A 15,062-nucleotide genomic window follows, 5' to 3' on the forward strand; every position below is an offset into this window, starting at 1 on the left:
CTGGATACTCATGTGCGAGGGTCCACGATGCTGAAACATCTCCGTAAGGATCTCAAATTAAGGCTGGTGATTGGTGTCTCTGATTTTGTCAATGGCTGTGTCATCCCATGTCCTTTTCAAGTCTTTCAGTGCAGTGGGGTTTTGTGCTTTGATGCTTCAACATGAGGATCAGGGTCCAGTAGCAGGGTTCCACTGAACCTCTGAGGTACTGGGGACTGTACACACTCCATCCTACCTAGTCAGCAGTTTTACCTCCTCCTGCATGGAGGCATGGTTGGGTTTTTTGCAGTGATGGAGTGGTTCTTTGCTTCTTCAGCTTACAGAGGGAAGGGCTCAAGGTGTCCCACTGGGAGGTTTCATATCTCCTCCAGAGAGCTTCGTGGGACCAGCCCTTTCTTCTTCCCACTGCTGAGCCTCAGGAAGCCATTACTCTCCTCACTCTTCCCCACGCATATCTGAGGGATTGGAAACATGGAGAGGAAAGAGAAAACCAGCAGGCAGAGTCAGGACAGGAAGATGGAGCTGCAGAGAGGGACAGTGGTCAGAAACAGGAGATACTAAAGAAGAATCAGAAACCCTCCACCTGCCTAGACCTCTGCCTGCCTGCGTGTTACCCTGACTCTGATCTGTTTTCCCTGAGGACGATTCTAGCCTTAACCTCTGAGTGCTGATGATGATTGCCTGATTATCCGCCTGTCCCAGACCTGAGCCTGCCATGCCCCCTGGATTCTTGTACATAAGAACATAAGAATTCCTACGAAGATCGCCCGACCCCTGCCTGTCTCCTGACCACAAGCCCAGAACACATTTTTGAATTTTTCTTCCCTGGATTACAGTCTGTTTAATAAAAACTGCTTGCACCTGACTGACCGGCTACAGCGTCCTCCCTCTTCACACGACCCCCTCTTCTGTGACAGTGACATACACTACCTGGCCAAAAAAAAAGTCACACAGTTCAATATTTTGTTGGACCGCCTTTAACTTTGATTGTGGTGCACATTTGTTAATGCATTGTTTCCATGTGCTTATGCAGCATTTCAACATTTTTTTCACCCAGATTTGCATTAATTTCTCATCAAGATCTTATATTGATGGTAGGTGAGTTGAACCACTCCATAACATCTTCTTCAGTACATCTCAAAGACTTTCAGTGGGGTTAAGGTCAAAACCATGCTGCCCAATTCACGTGTGAAAATGATTCCTTGCGCTCCTTAAACCACTCTTTGACAGTTTGAGCCCTATGAATCTTGTCATTATCATCTCGGAATATGCCCATGCCTTTAGGTAAGAAAAAATCCATTGATGGGATAATCTGGCTGCTCAGTAGATTCACATATTCAGCTGACTTTGCCTTATTGCTGCATAATGTTGATAAGCTTTAATAGCCATGCCATCATTGGCTTTTAAGTACCTGCTAATTTAAATTCAAGCGGTGACTTTTTTTTTTTGGCCAGACAGTGTATATTGCCAAAGTCAAAATAATCAGCAGTGCAGAACCATAGCCAATCATCACCTGGGAGTATTTGATGGTCATCTGGCCTTTCTCTCGATTACCATGGAAAGCCTGGGTGACCATCCATACCCGTTCACCTGGTCGGACCCTCTGCACGAAGTTAGCTGGGAAGAAGCCCACCATGTCCTTGCTTTTCCCCTGCAAGGACATAAAGGTACTCAGACCATGGGTAAACCCACAGTTGGAAACTCTATATAGCATTATATACTGAAACTCATTGGTATGTATGGACAACATTCTAGTCCATCACCTGTATGTCTAAGCTTGGCAATATAAAGCCAAGTTAAATCAGGTGTATAGTTTGTGTAACCAAACAGAGATATGGACTGGCTGGGGGCCAGGTCAGACGGCTGCCTAAGGAACTGCTATGGAAAAGCACAATAGCAATATGCATAAGAATAACAGCAATGGCAGCAACAGAAATAGCAGCAGAGGTGCTGGCAGCTACAGCTCATAACAGTACAGCTTTACAGGCTACCTGACAACAGAGACCTGCCAACATAAGCAGAGCCAGCTGCCCAGGGAAGCAGCATTTGGCTTACACTGCAGTTTGGGGAGGACTGAGAAGCAAAAACCTAACCTTAAATATACTGTATAAAAAAAAGAGTAAACCATATGGAAAAAATAGTAGCAACAGGCCAGTGGGCTGTTGTTTATTGCAATCAGGGTACATCGAAAGCTACTGTACCAAAGCCCCTGGATTTCATCCATCCATTTTCCATAAACAATTTATCCAATGCATGGAACCTGGAATCGATCCTCAAAGCTAAACTCTAAAAAATGCTGAGTTAAAAACAAACTGGCAACCCAGTAATGGGTAAATATTGGACAGAACACGTGGTTGGTTATTTTGACCCAGCCTTTGGAGTTACACAATTAATCCTGATGCTTTGTTGTTGCAATTATTAAAATCTGGGTTATTACTGATGTTTGGTTACATGTACCGTTGCTGATGGGTTGTAAATTTATGTCTTCTACTGTTATTAAATATATATATTAAAAAAATACCATGCATACATCCATCCATCCTCTGTACCTACTTGTCCTATTCAGGGTCAATAGGATCCTATTCAGGAAGCTACAGGCACAAGACATGGAATAACCCAGGATGGGATGCCAACCTATCACAGGGCACACTCACACATATACACTTATGGAAAATTTAATGACTTCAATTCACCTTAGAATGTTTTTGGATAGTGGATGGAAAACCAGAGTACCTGGAGGAAATCGCAGGACAACACATGGAAACTCCACATGCACGGAGCCAGGGCAGAGACTTGAGCCCTGATCCTTGAGGTGTGAGGCAACAGTGATAACGACTACGGCACAACACTGCCCCAATTTTCTTTATTGATTTTCAAACAAATTTAGGCTAATACAAAGGACAATCTGAGTAAACAACACAGTTTTAAAATAATCATTTGACTCATTGAAGGAAAAAAAATTACCATCACCCATGTGACAAAGTAATTGACCCCATACTCACCCAATCAGCCCATGAACCAAATCTAAATGATAAAGGGGTACATTAAACTAGACACACCTAAGCTTGTTTGCTGCCAGCCCTGTTGAATCTACACATCACTTAAATGGATCCATTCCAGCAATGTGGAGGTGGATAAGGGGTCTCAAGAAGCAGCACGCCATGCCTAGGTCTAAAGAACTTCCTGAAGACCTGTGAAAGTAAGTTATTGAAATATATCAGTTGGGAAATGGGTAAAAAGCATTCTCTAAAACTCATGAATTTTAACAAACCACTGTCAGAGTCATCATCTCCAAATGGAAAAAACTTGGAACAGTGACAGACCTGCCCAGGAGAGCATGGCCTAGCAGACGTATTCCAAGAGCACATAGAGAACTCATCAGGGACGTCAGAGCAGACCCCAGGCGTCTATGGAACTGCAAACCTCTCTAAGTTCAAATAATGTCCTCATTCATGATTCCACAATTCCAAAGACACTGGGCAAAATGTTTTCCATGGAAGAGTTTGAAACGCAAAAATCACAGCTAAACAGGAGGAACATGAAGGTTTATCTAACATTCGGCAAAAAAAAAAAAACACCTTGATTACCCCCAACAATTTTGGGTGAATGTTCTGTGAACTGATGAGTCAAAAGTGTAACATCATGCCAACAGTCAAACACGGAGGTAATGTGATGGTGTGTGCATGCTTTGCCACATCAGGGCATGGGGGACATGTCATAACTGAGGGATACATGAATTCAGCATTTTATCGGAAAGTACTGAAGAAGAATGTCCAGTCAACAGTCAGTGATCTGAAACTGACACACAATTCGGCCATACAGCAGGACAATGATCTGAAACACAAGAGCAAGTCCACCTCTGAAGTGGCCTTGTTAAAGTCCTCATTTTAACCCCAGATGTTGTGATGGGACCTTAAATGGCAGTTCATAGTCAAAAACTCCCTAATGTGGCTAAATTAAAACAATTCTGTAGAGTATGATGACCAAAAATTTCTCCACAGTAATGCCAAAGACTGATTTCCTCTTACTGCAAGCATTTGATTGCAGTTGCTGCTGCTAAAGGTGGTACCATCAAGTATTAAGTTTAGGGGGGCAGTTACTTTGTCAAATGGGTGATATTATTTTTCTTTAATAAATTAAATGAACATTTAAAAACTGTGTTATGTTTACTCAGGTTGTCTTTTGTATTATGCTGAATTTTCCGATCAGAAGCAATTAAATTTTATGGATAAGCAAAAATAGAGGGAGTTAGGAAAATGCAAATACTTTGTCACAGGTGTCATGCCCCGCTCCGTCCGATCCTACTGTGTGCCACGCCCCCTCGTTAACCTCATGTGGAATCCCAGTGTTTTACAGCTGTTTCGGATTGTTGTCATTAGTTCAGTGTATTTAGTCCGCGTTTCCGTTTGTATCCCCAGTCCGGTCATTGATGTTGTGTTTGTGTTATGCTCTTTTGGATTAAACCCCTTATTTCCCCGATTCCTGGCTTCCGTGCGCCTGCTTCCCCGCTCCGTGCTACACTCGCCATAACAACAGGACTGTTTATCATTATTAAATATCACAACTAAATATTGTTTAAAAAATGTATTGCCGTTCACAGAATTCAGTCAACAAACATGAATATCTAGCAAACCAGCTTACTCTGCTGTACTTTGGTATCAACCTACCCACAATAATCACAATTATATTAATTGCTATAAATGTGCTAATTTTATTATTAATAAGCAGAATTATAAAATCAAGGCATCAGCACTGAATTGCAATGGGACACTGAATTTCCATCGTAAGCCCTGCAGATGTATGGCAGCTGTGAGGGTATCGCTGACCTTTGCGGTGCTTGATGCTGGCCTGATGTGAGCTGACTGTGATTCCTCCTTCTCTGCTTCCCTTCCTGCTTCCATTACAATGAGAGAATCTTGGTAAATGACCATTAAACGTCAACACAGACTAAAGCATTTATTAAATACTTATTCTTTAATATTTAAAGACTTAAGCCAAAGTCACAGTTTGTCTTGGTTTACTTAGAAACTAAACTAAAAGTGGTAACTACATCTACAGACAGATACACACACTTTTTACCAACCTTCCACCAGTCCTCGTCGGAGTCATCTGTAACCTGCACACGGTCACCAGGACTGAGACAGAGAAATAAAAAGAACATTAATGAGGAAGAATGTCATCGGGGGGTGCTGGGGGGTGAGCAGAATGAAACAAAAAAGAACCTTTTCAGAGAAAAATCAACATTTTTCATCCTGAAAAAAATATCAAACGATGTGGACTTTCCTCAAGTATGAGAACACACACTTGAAGTGAACATGACTCACTGCAGTGGGCCCAAGGAAGCAGGTGAATGAAATGTCAAGCCAATTAGCAGCCTGTGATGGATTCACTCAGCCTAATGCAAGTTTCTTCCTCTCCAGGTTTTAGAGCCAGGTGATCTTATTGGGCACTTCTTGTCAAAACTTGTGTTGTGTATTTTTATATGATAGTCGTTTTGTAAAATTTTTCAAGAGTATATTGCTGAGAAAGGTCTTAACTATTATGTAGTCTGATTAGCAAGTATCAAGAGTCATGATGTAAAATATGCACGCTGCATGTGTGTGGAGGAGAATTATTCAGGAGAGCAAAAAAAGTGTTTTGTTTAGTTCTACCTGTATGTCATTCTCGAAATTGTGTACACATCTGCCAATTATGACTAGTTTTGGCATTAATATAATTAAAGCCTCAGGAGCACACCCTAAAGCTTACCATGCCCCATACACTTTTGCATTTTTCCTTTCAACCCACTGAAAATTATTAGTACATGTATGCCTTCGATATGATCCTTATCCAGTCCCCACTGGCCTTGGAAAGGAGCCTAATTTCCTAATAAACATCCCATTTCTATGCCCAGAGTCACATGGCTCTGTTTGCAGGACTAGAGCCAGAGAGTTAAGGAGCATGCACTGATTACAGTGCCACACCCACCACACGACAAACCACCTCAGGGATGAGAACCTGAGTGCAGCCATGTGGCAGGCAGTACCTCAGCACCACACTAGTCTGAATGGACTAGAGCCAGTTTACGCTAATATGCATATGTTGCAACTGCAATATCATCCATCCATTCATTTTCCAATCTGCTTATCCTACTGGGTCGCGGCAGCCTGGAGCCTATCCCAGAAGCAATGGGCACAAGGCAGGGAACAACCCTGGACAGGGGGCCAGCCCATCGCAGGGCACACTCACACACCATTCACTCATACAACCCCTCGACGTCACGGGGAGAACATGCAAACCAACTGCAATATTTGTGTAGGCCACAATCTACCTTGGCTAAATGTATTATGAGTATTGAATATCCTGTTGAAGTGTTGGTAACACTTTACTTAAGGCCATGATTTTAGTAATTTATAAACACAGCCATAACAAATAATAATGCATTCATAAAGCATTATAAACATGGCTAAAATGTTTATCAAAAGGCACAACGTGTATTATGCCTCATGAATGCTTATCTATCTTATCTAGACAGTGTATCTTATCTATCATGCACTATAGATACCTTTATGATGCATTATAATATTTGGTATAAGCATTAAGGATGCTTCATAACTGCATTATAATGTTATCTACAGTGCATTATAAATGAGAGCTTCATAAGGCAGTTATAATATATAATAAACATAGGTATAATATGGCTTCTTATGAACATTTTACCCATGATTATAATGCTGTATGTCTTCATTATAATTCATTATGAATGTGTTTATTAATTACTGGATCTGAAGGACTGACCTCCTCTCATTTGTTACCTCATTCTTAAGATTTCCTTACATTTGCCTTTGGTTAAGCATAAACTGTGATCAGGGTGACATTAGCTTGATACAGACAATGGCATAATCCATGAGGGGTAAACTCACTGTAGCTCCAAGTCATTCTTCTCCTGGGGAAGGAACTTATACAGTGCTACATAAGTATGGATGGAATGGACCTCAATTCTCTTTGGGGCCTGTGGAGAAAGTTACAGAAAATGAAGGATTATAACATATGCTTATTTGATGTTGACTTCAGTGAAATACTTTGGAAACATTCACACACATTGACTTAAAAAACAAACTTTAAAAGCTTAGGAGAGTGGACGCAGGAATAGGACAGGGATGGCAGCAAGATACAGAGGGGATGAGAACAAAGGAGAGTAGGACAGAAGGAGACCGAAAACCCGGTAGATCACACAGCGTTCAGTATTTGATATGGAGTTTTCAGAGGGCTGCCTGGGTTTGGTATTACATGGTATGTTCGTTTTCAGGCAGTGGTTAAGTTTGGTAAATTGCAACACTGCCACACCTTCAGATTCACTCTGTCTTCTGCCTCTTCCTTTTCATTCTCCGTGACCACAAGGGCTGTGAAAAGACAAAGAGGCATGCTCTGTCACAGTGGCACTGCTGCAAAGGAGACAAGGTCCCTCACAACTTCATCAATCGTCTCACTGTACATGCAGTGACAGCTCACTGGGGATTGTGGGAAAGAAGTGTGCATGTGTTTGTGTGTGTCTGTGTGTAGATTATGTTTGTATTACCTTGTGGGGACTAAATGTTAAGGTTAGGGCTGGGAAGGTGTTAAGGTTGGGATGTTGGGATTAGAGTTTTCCCCATAGAAATGTATGATGAGTTCCCACAAATATATAATTACAAACCTCTTGCGTGTGTGTGTGTGTGTGTGTGTATGCACGTGCACATGCATGGGGCGGGGGGGGGGGGGGGGGGCAAGGGGTTACAATTTGTCTGTACATATACAGTACTATATATACAAAATAAAGGGTACAGGACAAAATCCTGAAAGTTTAGTACTCAGATTTATGTTTATTTCACCTCTGTGAAATAAAACCACATATTTAACTTCTGAAGTAGCAATAAATGCAACCACACCACTCTTGTAGCTATTGATCAGTCTCCACAGCACCATAGGGGAATTTTGGACCACTTCTCCATTCAAAGCTGCGTGAAGTGTGACATTAGTGGGTTTACAAGCATAAAATAGTTATTTTACATCTTGGACAACTGAAATATGTTTAAGTCTAGACTTCCACTAGGCTGGCCTAAAGGTTTCATTTTAATATCATTCATCCATTGTGATGTAGCATGTTTCAGACCATCCAGCTGGATGATCTGGCTGCACTTTTATTTCAGCTGCTGGAATAATGGCCTGACTCTCTCTTGTTGAACTCTGTAGTGCAGCAACCAAGTCCTGAGATAGCAAGGTATTTCCAAACTATGACACCCCCATCTTCATGCTCAATGAGGTTCTTGCTCTGGAATGCAGCATTTAGTTTTTGCCCGTGTGGCCCACATATTTCCCTTTTTGTCTATAAAATATTTTGAGAAACATACAGGTGTTTTTTGGTAAACTTCAACAGCATTCAAAAGCAGAAGAACTCATCTCATCAAGCAGTGGTTTCTACCTCAGCTATAACAAAAGATTCCTAAATTTTGAACAAGGATTCTTGCTGGTTGCCTCTGGATTTTGACAAAATGACACTACCTGTAAAATCCCAGAGCCATGTAACCACTTCCACTTTTTTGATTACTGACTACTACATACTGTTATATGCCTCTAGAATCTAATGGCAAGGGCTTGGTCCTAAATAATCACCAAGTGCAATGCAAAACATCAGATGCAGTGGTGTAAAGCACGCCACCACTGAACTCTAGAGCAGTGGAGACGTGTTCTCTAGAATGACAAATCACACTTCTCTGTTTGGCAATCCGATGGACAAGTCTGGGTTTGGCGGTTGCCAGGATAACAGTACTTGACTGTATTTTTCCAAGTGTAACATTATGGTGTGGGGTTGTTTTTCTGGGGTTGAGCTTGGTCCCTTAGTTCCAGTGAAAGGATCTCTTAATGCTGCAGTATTCAAAGTCATTTTGGACAATTTCAATCTCCCAGTTTTGTGGGAACAGTTCGGGGATGGTACCTTCCAACATAACGGTGCACCAGTGCACATAGCAAGGTCCATAAGGACATGGATGAGCGAGTCTGATGTGAAGAAAGTTGACTGGCTTGCACAGAGCACAGAAAAATTCCCATAAACAAACTTCTACACCTTGTGGACAGCCTTCCCAGAAGAGTTGAAGCTGTTATGGTTGCCAAGGGTGGGCCAACTCCATATTAAGAATGGGATGTCATGAAAGTTTGTGTGTGTCTAAAGGCAGGTGTCCCAATACATTTGCCAATATAGTGTAGCTGACCATAATTTTATTTCATACTCAAATATTGAATGATTCATTACCTTTAATACCAAACAAATAGAGGTACCATCAGACTTTGCTGTCACATTTCCCTCAGAGTTTTTCGAGCATAGCACAAATGTTCATACCAAATTCAAGGGTGGAAATATGCAAAAATATACAGTATAGTATAAAGTATGCATATGCGCACATCAAATATATGCATATATATCCATGCAAATCTGTGACACTGATGATGACTCATAATTGGATGGCCTATCCTTCCCACACATCACTATGTATGACAGCAATAAAAGGTGTATGTATTTGTACAGTATAACTGGCAGGTGTGAGTGTCGCAGCTTGGTGAGTGTGGCAGTATCAGTGCCCTCATGGTCCACAGGGACCTACAGTACAGTGATAGGCTCAAACTGTGGTCATTGTTACCCCTGGGCAATGTCTTCTCCAAAGATCATTAGCTTCTTACGTTAACATATTCTAATGTAGCATCCTGGTGATATGCAGTTGCCCTTGTTCCCAGCCAAGGGCAGTGGGACACACTGAACCCTTACCCCCAGTCTCCATGCTTGACCGCTCCTCTGTGATTGGCTGACTACTGGCCACTCTGCTTTCCACTTCGTTGCTCTGCAGAAGGTAGGGGTGGGGGGTTGGGGGTGAGCACAACTCTTAAGAGCTTACAGAGGCATAGAGACACCCCTAGCAGGTGCATGTACTGATTTAACATGCATAGCCATCACACTCATCTTCACTCTGTTAAATAATCCAGAACAAATTATGATATGCAGACTAGAAACTATTTAGCCTCTATTTTGATATTTCATTCACAGATGCCCTGGTTTAAATGGACTTTATCTTCATTCTTTTAGCCAAGACTACCTTAAATATGGTAAGTTATCTGGCTAAGCAAGAAATCCTCTTGGGCCCCTTGTTATTTTCCTTTATTTTTCAAGTTCTAATTGACAGAGCTATAGACCAGACCCTCCTTCCTAGTTCTGGGTAAACAGTGTCAAGTGACTTCACTATGTCAGCATAAACCAGTCAGGCAATAGGACTCCCAAACAAAGACGCATATCTCGCAAATGAAATATCATCGAAAGAATATTTATTTTGGAGACTCTATAGAATCCAATGATCCCCAGTTGGGTAAGTCCTAAATATCCTCAAGTAATCACTCCAGGCCCCAGAACTAAATTGCTTAACAGGTTAGAATTTCAGCGCTTGTTTACCTTGTTTCTACCATTGCAGTGCCAGAGCTGGTGCTAGACTTGTTCCCAATCTGGAACTAGTTCTGTACATTTCCACTGCAAAAAAACTGGCCCTGGGCCAGAAAAAATGGCTCGACCATGGCACCACAGAAAACCTGGTCTCAGAATTTGGAATGCCAGTGAAAGTGGGAAGGGCTATTGTGTTCAAACCTCGGGCATACCCAGAACATTTAATCGATACCCAATATAATTTTCCCTAATAATGCTGGTGCCAGTAGTGAAACAACTTGCCAGCTTATTACAAGAATAATGTTACATATTTTTTTTACTTTGTTGAAAATAAAAGATTGATCTGCTGGCCAGATTTAATGATAAGTAATAAAAATGTTGCAGGTCCAACAAATTAAATACTGTGGTGCTCAACTGGCGAAGAGATCAGGAGGAAGACAGCAAAACTACATTTTTAGCAATGGTAAAACAGTGAGTAAGAATAAGTTAACAACACAGATCATTTACATAGACAAAAGTGGATACAGGCAATAGAGACTGAATGCAATGAATCATCCTCTGAAAACTTATTTTTTTGGTTTGGTGGCTTGTAAAAACTTAAAATGGGAAACATCAAAATGATTCCAAAAAACGGAATACATATGAACCCTTACAGTACTTCTCTCTCACTGCCACTAGGTAATATTTCTGTTCCGTTCCTTTTTGAAATGTGGAAATGTGGTCTCTGGTTCTCAAAATGCACCAAGCAAGAACCCACCCAGCACCAGCTCCGGCTCTGTGTTGGTGGAAACGAGGCATATGTATGATTTTGCAAGGATTTAGAGCCCAAAACCAAACCAATGCTAAATTCATATAATAAAACTTATTGTTAGTTTCCACTAATTTTTTTGGTGGTTTGTCAGATTAGCCTTATCAAATTAAACTTTGAAGTTAGTGGATTAGCGATTACTGAATCTAACTTTTTGGTTAGCTGTGCCCACCACTGGTAGTATCTAGTCTCTGTCTGCCTATGTTGGGTTGGCACTGTACCACACTGCGGTTCGGCGACTCGGTGATGCTGCCAAAACTGGAGCGGCTCATCTGTGCCAGGGAGGTTCCGTAGCGCAGGGCCTCATATACTGGGTCCAAACTGGGCTTCCCAAACTCTGTATAAGAAGAGTCGGGCAGGGAGAGAGAGTGAACAGAGAGAAAGGTTTGGCAAACATGGCGACGGGTAGTGGGAAGTTTTTCATTAGTCATGACGGTTTAACAGCAGCTGTGTGTGCCATGGTAATGATCATGGCATGAAGAAGTCCCAGACGAATATGACAACACTTTCATGCTTTGGATCCACTTCCCTACACTTGTACAGAAGTATTTTGCAGCTTCCATGTGTCCTTTTACTTATGCTTTATGTTTTAAGACAGAGATAGGGTGGCACTCCGAGGTAATGTTTTGGATCTGATTGCTATTATTATTGAAAGCTATTGTGGGAATTACAAATTGTCAGTAATAATGGGAAACAAGCACTGTTCTATCCCTGAAAGACGATGTGAGAAGGTGTGGCGGTTCAGCAGAATGTGTGGTCTGTACCCTGCTGGGTGGAGGCCTCTTTAACAATGCCCAGCTGGTCATTAATTAGCAGGGGGGAGCTGAAGTTGCGTTTGAAGGCGCCAGACTGTCAAGTGAAGAAGAGAGAAAACAGAGAAATAGAATCAAGGGAGGCGTGACTCAAGCAATTTGAAATGTTACAGAACAAAAAACTATAACAGCCATTCTCAGAAATTCTGCAGTTGAGTTCTTTCCAAATGTTGGTATATAAAACACTGGGTGAGACAGCAAGATTGCCTTTCCACTGATGACTATGCAAGGTCTAAACAATCACCATCTTTATAACAACACATTCAATTGATTCATGCCATCCAACGTGGACTTTAGGAATGTGTGTCAGCACACTGCTGGATGACCAAGCAAAAACTGCTTCCCATGGTGCTGGGGATGTAACAGTCCCAGGGTAAGTGGAGGGAGCTACATTTAAGTCTGCACCTGTTTACATTTCTCTATTTGATGTAATTCCCTTACTCCAATAAACACGAAAGTTTAGATCATATGCTAAATACAGTAAAACCGGTCTAAGTTGACACCAGCTTAAAAGTGACGACTTAGAGAATTGACAAGATACACCTAAGTCGACACTTTGGCGACTTATGTCTATCTCGCCGTTTTGCCAACTAGTAAATATAACACCATACCTCTACTCATCACGGCCTCGGCATCCTTCCTTGACCAGTCAGTACATGCAGTATGGGTTCCTATAAAACCATCCAAGTCTTTTACAGACTGCCATGATGTTATTGCCCCCCGGTCTGTCCAATTTCAGCTGAATGTTGAACCCTCAAAACAATCTATTGTGCTCTGTCATGGATTGCTAACGGAAGAACTAACAGATCTGCTGCACGCATTCATCATGCTCTGCCGTTAATTGTATGGAGCGCTATACCAAGCATAATTGCATCACACTACTCTTCGAGTGCAGCGTTCATGTCAGGGTCTTGACTTGTAAATTTCATGAGCACAGTACATTGCATTGGGTGAATTGGTGAACAAAAAAGAAATGTAATAACAAATAGGTTCTAATCTTTCAAACACACATGTGCATAAGCAGGGATCGTTACCAGGGATTATCAATAAAAATCTTGTGTGAAATACACTGTACATGTAATACTTTTAATTGTCACACCGTTCTGTACCTGTTTAGCGTAAATTACACCATGTTCTAATAAAAAAAATCTTAAATGACGTTGTAGTTTGTGTCCATTTCTGCAGCCAGTGAAAACCCACCTTTGAAGTTTCTTGAAACAAAAATAATTACATGGCCTATTCGACCTGACTTCTGTATTAGTGAGCCGTGCTGCGGTGGCAGATACGGTAGAAACAGATTTATGTGGTCCTGAGATTAAATAAATCAATTCCACAGCCTCGGAGGCGCTCGCGCGCCGCTGATTTAGGGACCGTCAACGAATTACTGTCAGAATAATAAAATACTGATTGCTTGCAATAACTTCAATGCAATGGGATCAAGTAACTCCAAAATGGGTGCATATTCTACAACTACCTGACATACACAGGACACAGTGAATTTTACTCATTTTTAACACTTTATTGTATTTTAAATCATCGTTTTAAAAGGAAAAAGTGGGTAAATAGATTTTTTCAATAGCTTCTAGGCAATGGGGGCTTATGATGCCCAAATGGTGTAAATTATGCTGCTACCTGAGGCCTATAGGACACAGCAACTTTCATTCGATTTTAACCCATTGTTTAATGATATGCTTTTCTTTCTCTAAAATTAGGCCTTTTTTTCAATAGCTCCTAGGCCATGGGAGCCTGCGACCCAAAACCTAGTACCAATTGTAGTACTACCCGATGCCTATAGGACACACTTTCATTCAAGTTTAACCCTTTGTTTAATTGATATGATTTTCTTTCTCTAAAATTAGGCCTTTTTTTCAATAGCTTGAATGAAAGTTGCTGTGTCCTATAGGCCTCAGGTAGAACTACAACTGGTACTAGGTTTTGGGTCGCAGGTTCCCACAGCCTAGGAGCTATTGAAAAAAAGGTTTAATTTTAGATAAAAAAGATCATATCAAGTACACAAAGGGTTAAAATCGAATGAAAGTTGCTGTGTTCTATAGGTCTCAGGTAGAACTACAACTGGTACTAGGTTTTGGGTCGCAGGCTCCCACAGCCTAGGAGCTATTGAAAAAAAGGCCCAATTTTAGAGAAAAAAAGATCATATCAAGTACACAAAGGGTTAAAATCGAATGAAAGTTGCTGTGTTCTATAGGTCTCAGGTAGAACTACAACTGGTACTAGGTTTTGGGTCGCAGGCTCCCACAGCCTAGGAGCTGGATCTGAATGTCCAACCTAAAACTGATTTCACCTCGGTTCTGCACATCTGTCATAGGTAAGATTATTAGATCCGTATCGCACAGTGTGATCGGTAATGATTTTATAAGATTGCTGAAATCACTCAGTGTGTACCGGGCATTACACTTTAGAAGCATGGTGTGGCACGCTGGAGGTAGGCATGTCTTCCCTACTTTGTTTAATATGACTGTTTGCAGTTACAATAAGCTGCACTTACCTCTAGATGTTTCCTTAAGTTGGACATGGACTGGTTTAGATGTCGACAGCATCTTTACAGCCGGTAAACATGAACTGCATTGCACAGTTAAATTTGTGCATTTTTCTGTAATGTATTGAAATTTTTTTTTTATATTTCCAGCAATGGAATGCATTCCTTTCGTTGTCTGCCATTGCTTGCAACAGGAACTCAGACCGCTCCGGCAAGTTAATTAGCAGAATTGGCTGCAAATGTAGATGCAACAGGATAACCAATCAGAAGCATCGAATCGTTTCAAACTTTCGGCTGTGGAGGGAAATAGCAAAGGAGTTTCTATTATAACGATGTTTTGCATAACAAAAACATGAAAAGCAATAAAAATACTGTTATTAAAGATATTAGCAAGGTTTTGCATACAATCTTATGATGTAACTAAAATTGTAATCATGAATGTTTCCATAAGTAACTGTAATTTAATTAAACTTTTTTTCTCTAGTAACTGTACCGGATTACAAT

General features: G+C 41.1%; 1 protein-coding gene across 1 annotated transcript in view; it reads right to left on the bottom strand.

The window, feature by feature from the left end:
- Window positions 1-244: 244 nt before the first annotated feature.
- The window catches only part of LOC111841743 (SH3 and cysteine-rich domain-containing protein 2-like), a 92,228-nt gene continuing 77,410 nt past the window's right edge, over window positions 245-15,062 (bottom strand). Inside the window, exons 4-11 of the mRNA XM_072712766.1 lie at window positions 12,014-12,098; window positions 11,474-11,586; window positions 9,779-9,851; window positions 7,327-7,382; window positions 6,903-6,991; window positions 5,084-5,135; window positions 1,514-1,651; window positions 245-455 (exon numbers count right to left, since the gene is read on the bottom strand). Of these exons, the coding sequence (XP_072568867.1) occupies window positions 357-455; window positions 1,514-1,651; window positions 5,084-5,135; window positions 6,903-6,991; window positions 7,327-7,382; window positions 9,779-9,851; window positions 11,474-11,586; window positions 12,014-12,098 (705 nt within the window). The 3' untranslated portion in view covers window positions 245-356. The remainder of the gene's footprint in view (window positions 456-1,513; window positions 1,652-5,083; window positions 5,136-6,902; window positions 6,992-7,326; window positions 7,383-9,778; window positions 9,852-11,473; window positions 11,587-12,013; window positions 12,099-15,062) is intronic.

The sequence above is a fragment of the Paramormyrops kingsleyae genome, chromosome 5 (assembly GCF_048594095.1).
Source record: "Paramormyrops kingsleyae isolate MSU_618 chromosome 5, PKINGS_0.4, whole genome shotgun sequence".
Classification (NCBI taxonomy): domain Eukaryota; kingdom Metazoa; phylum Chordata; class Actinopteri; order Osteoglossiformes; family Mormyridae; genus Paramormyrops; species Paramormyrops kingsleyae.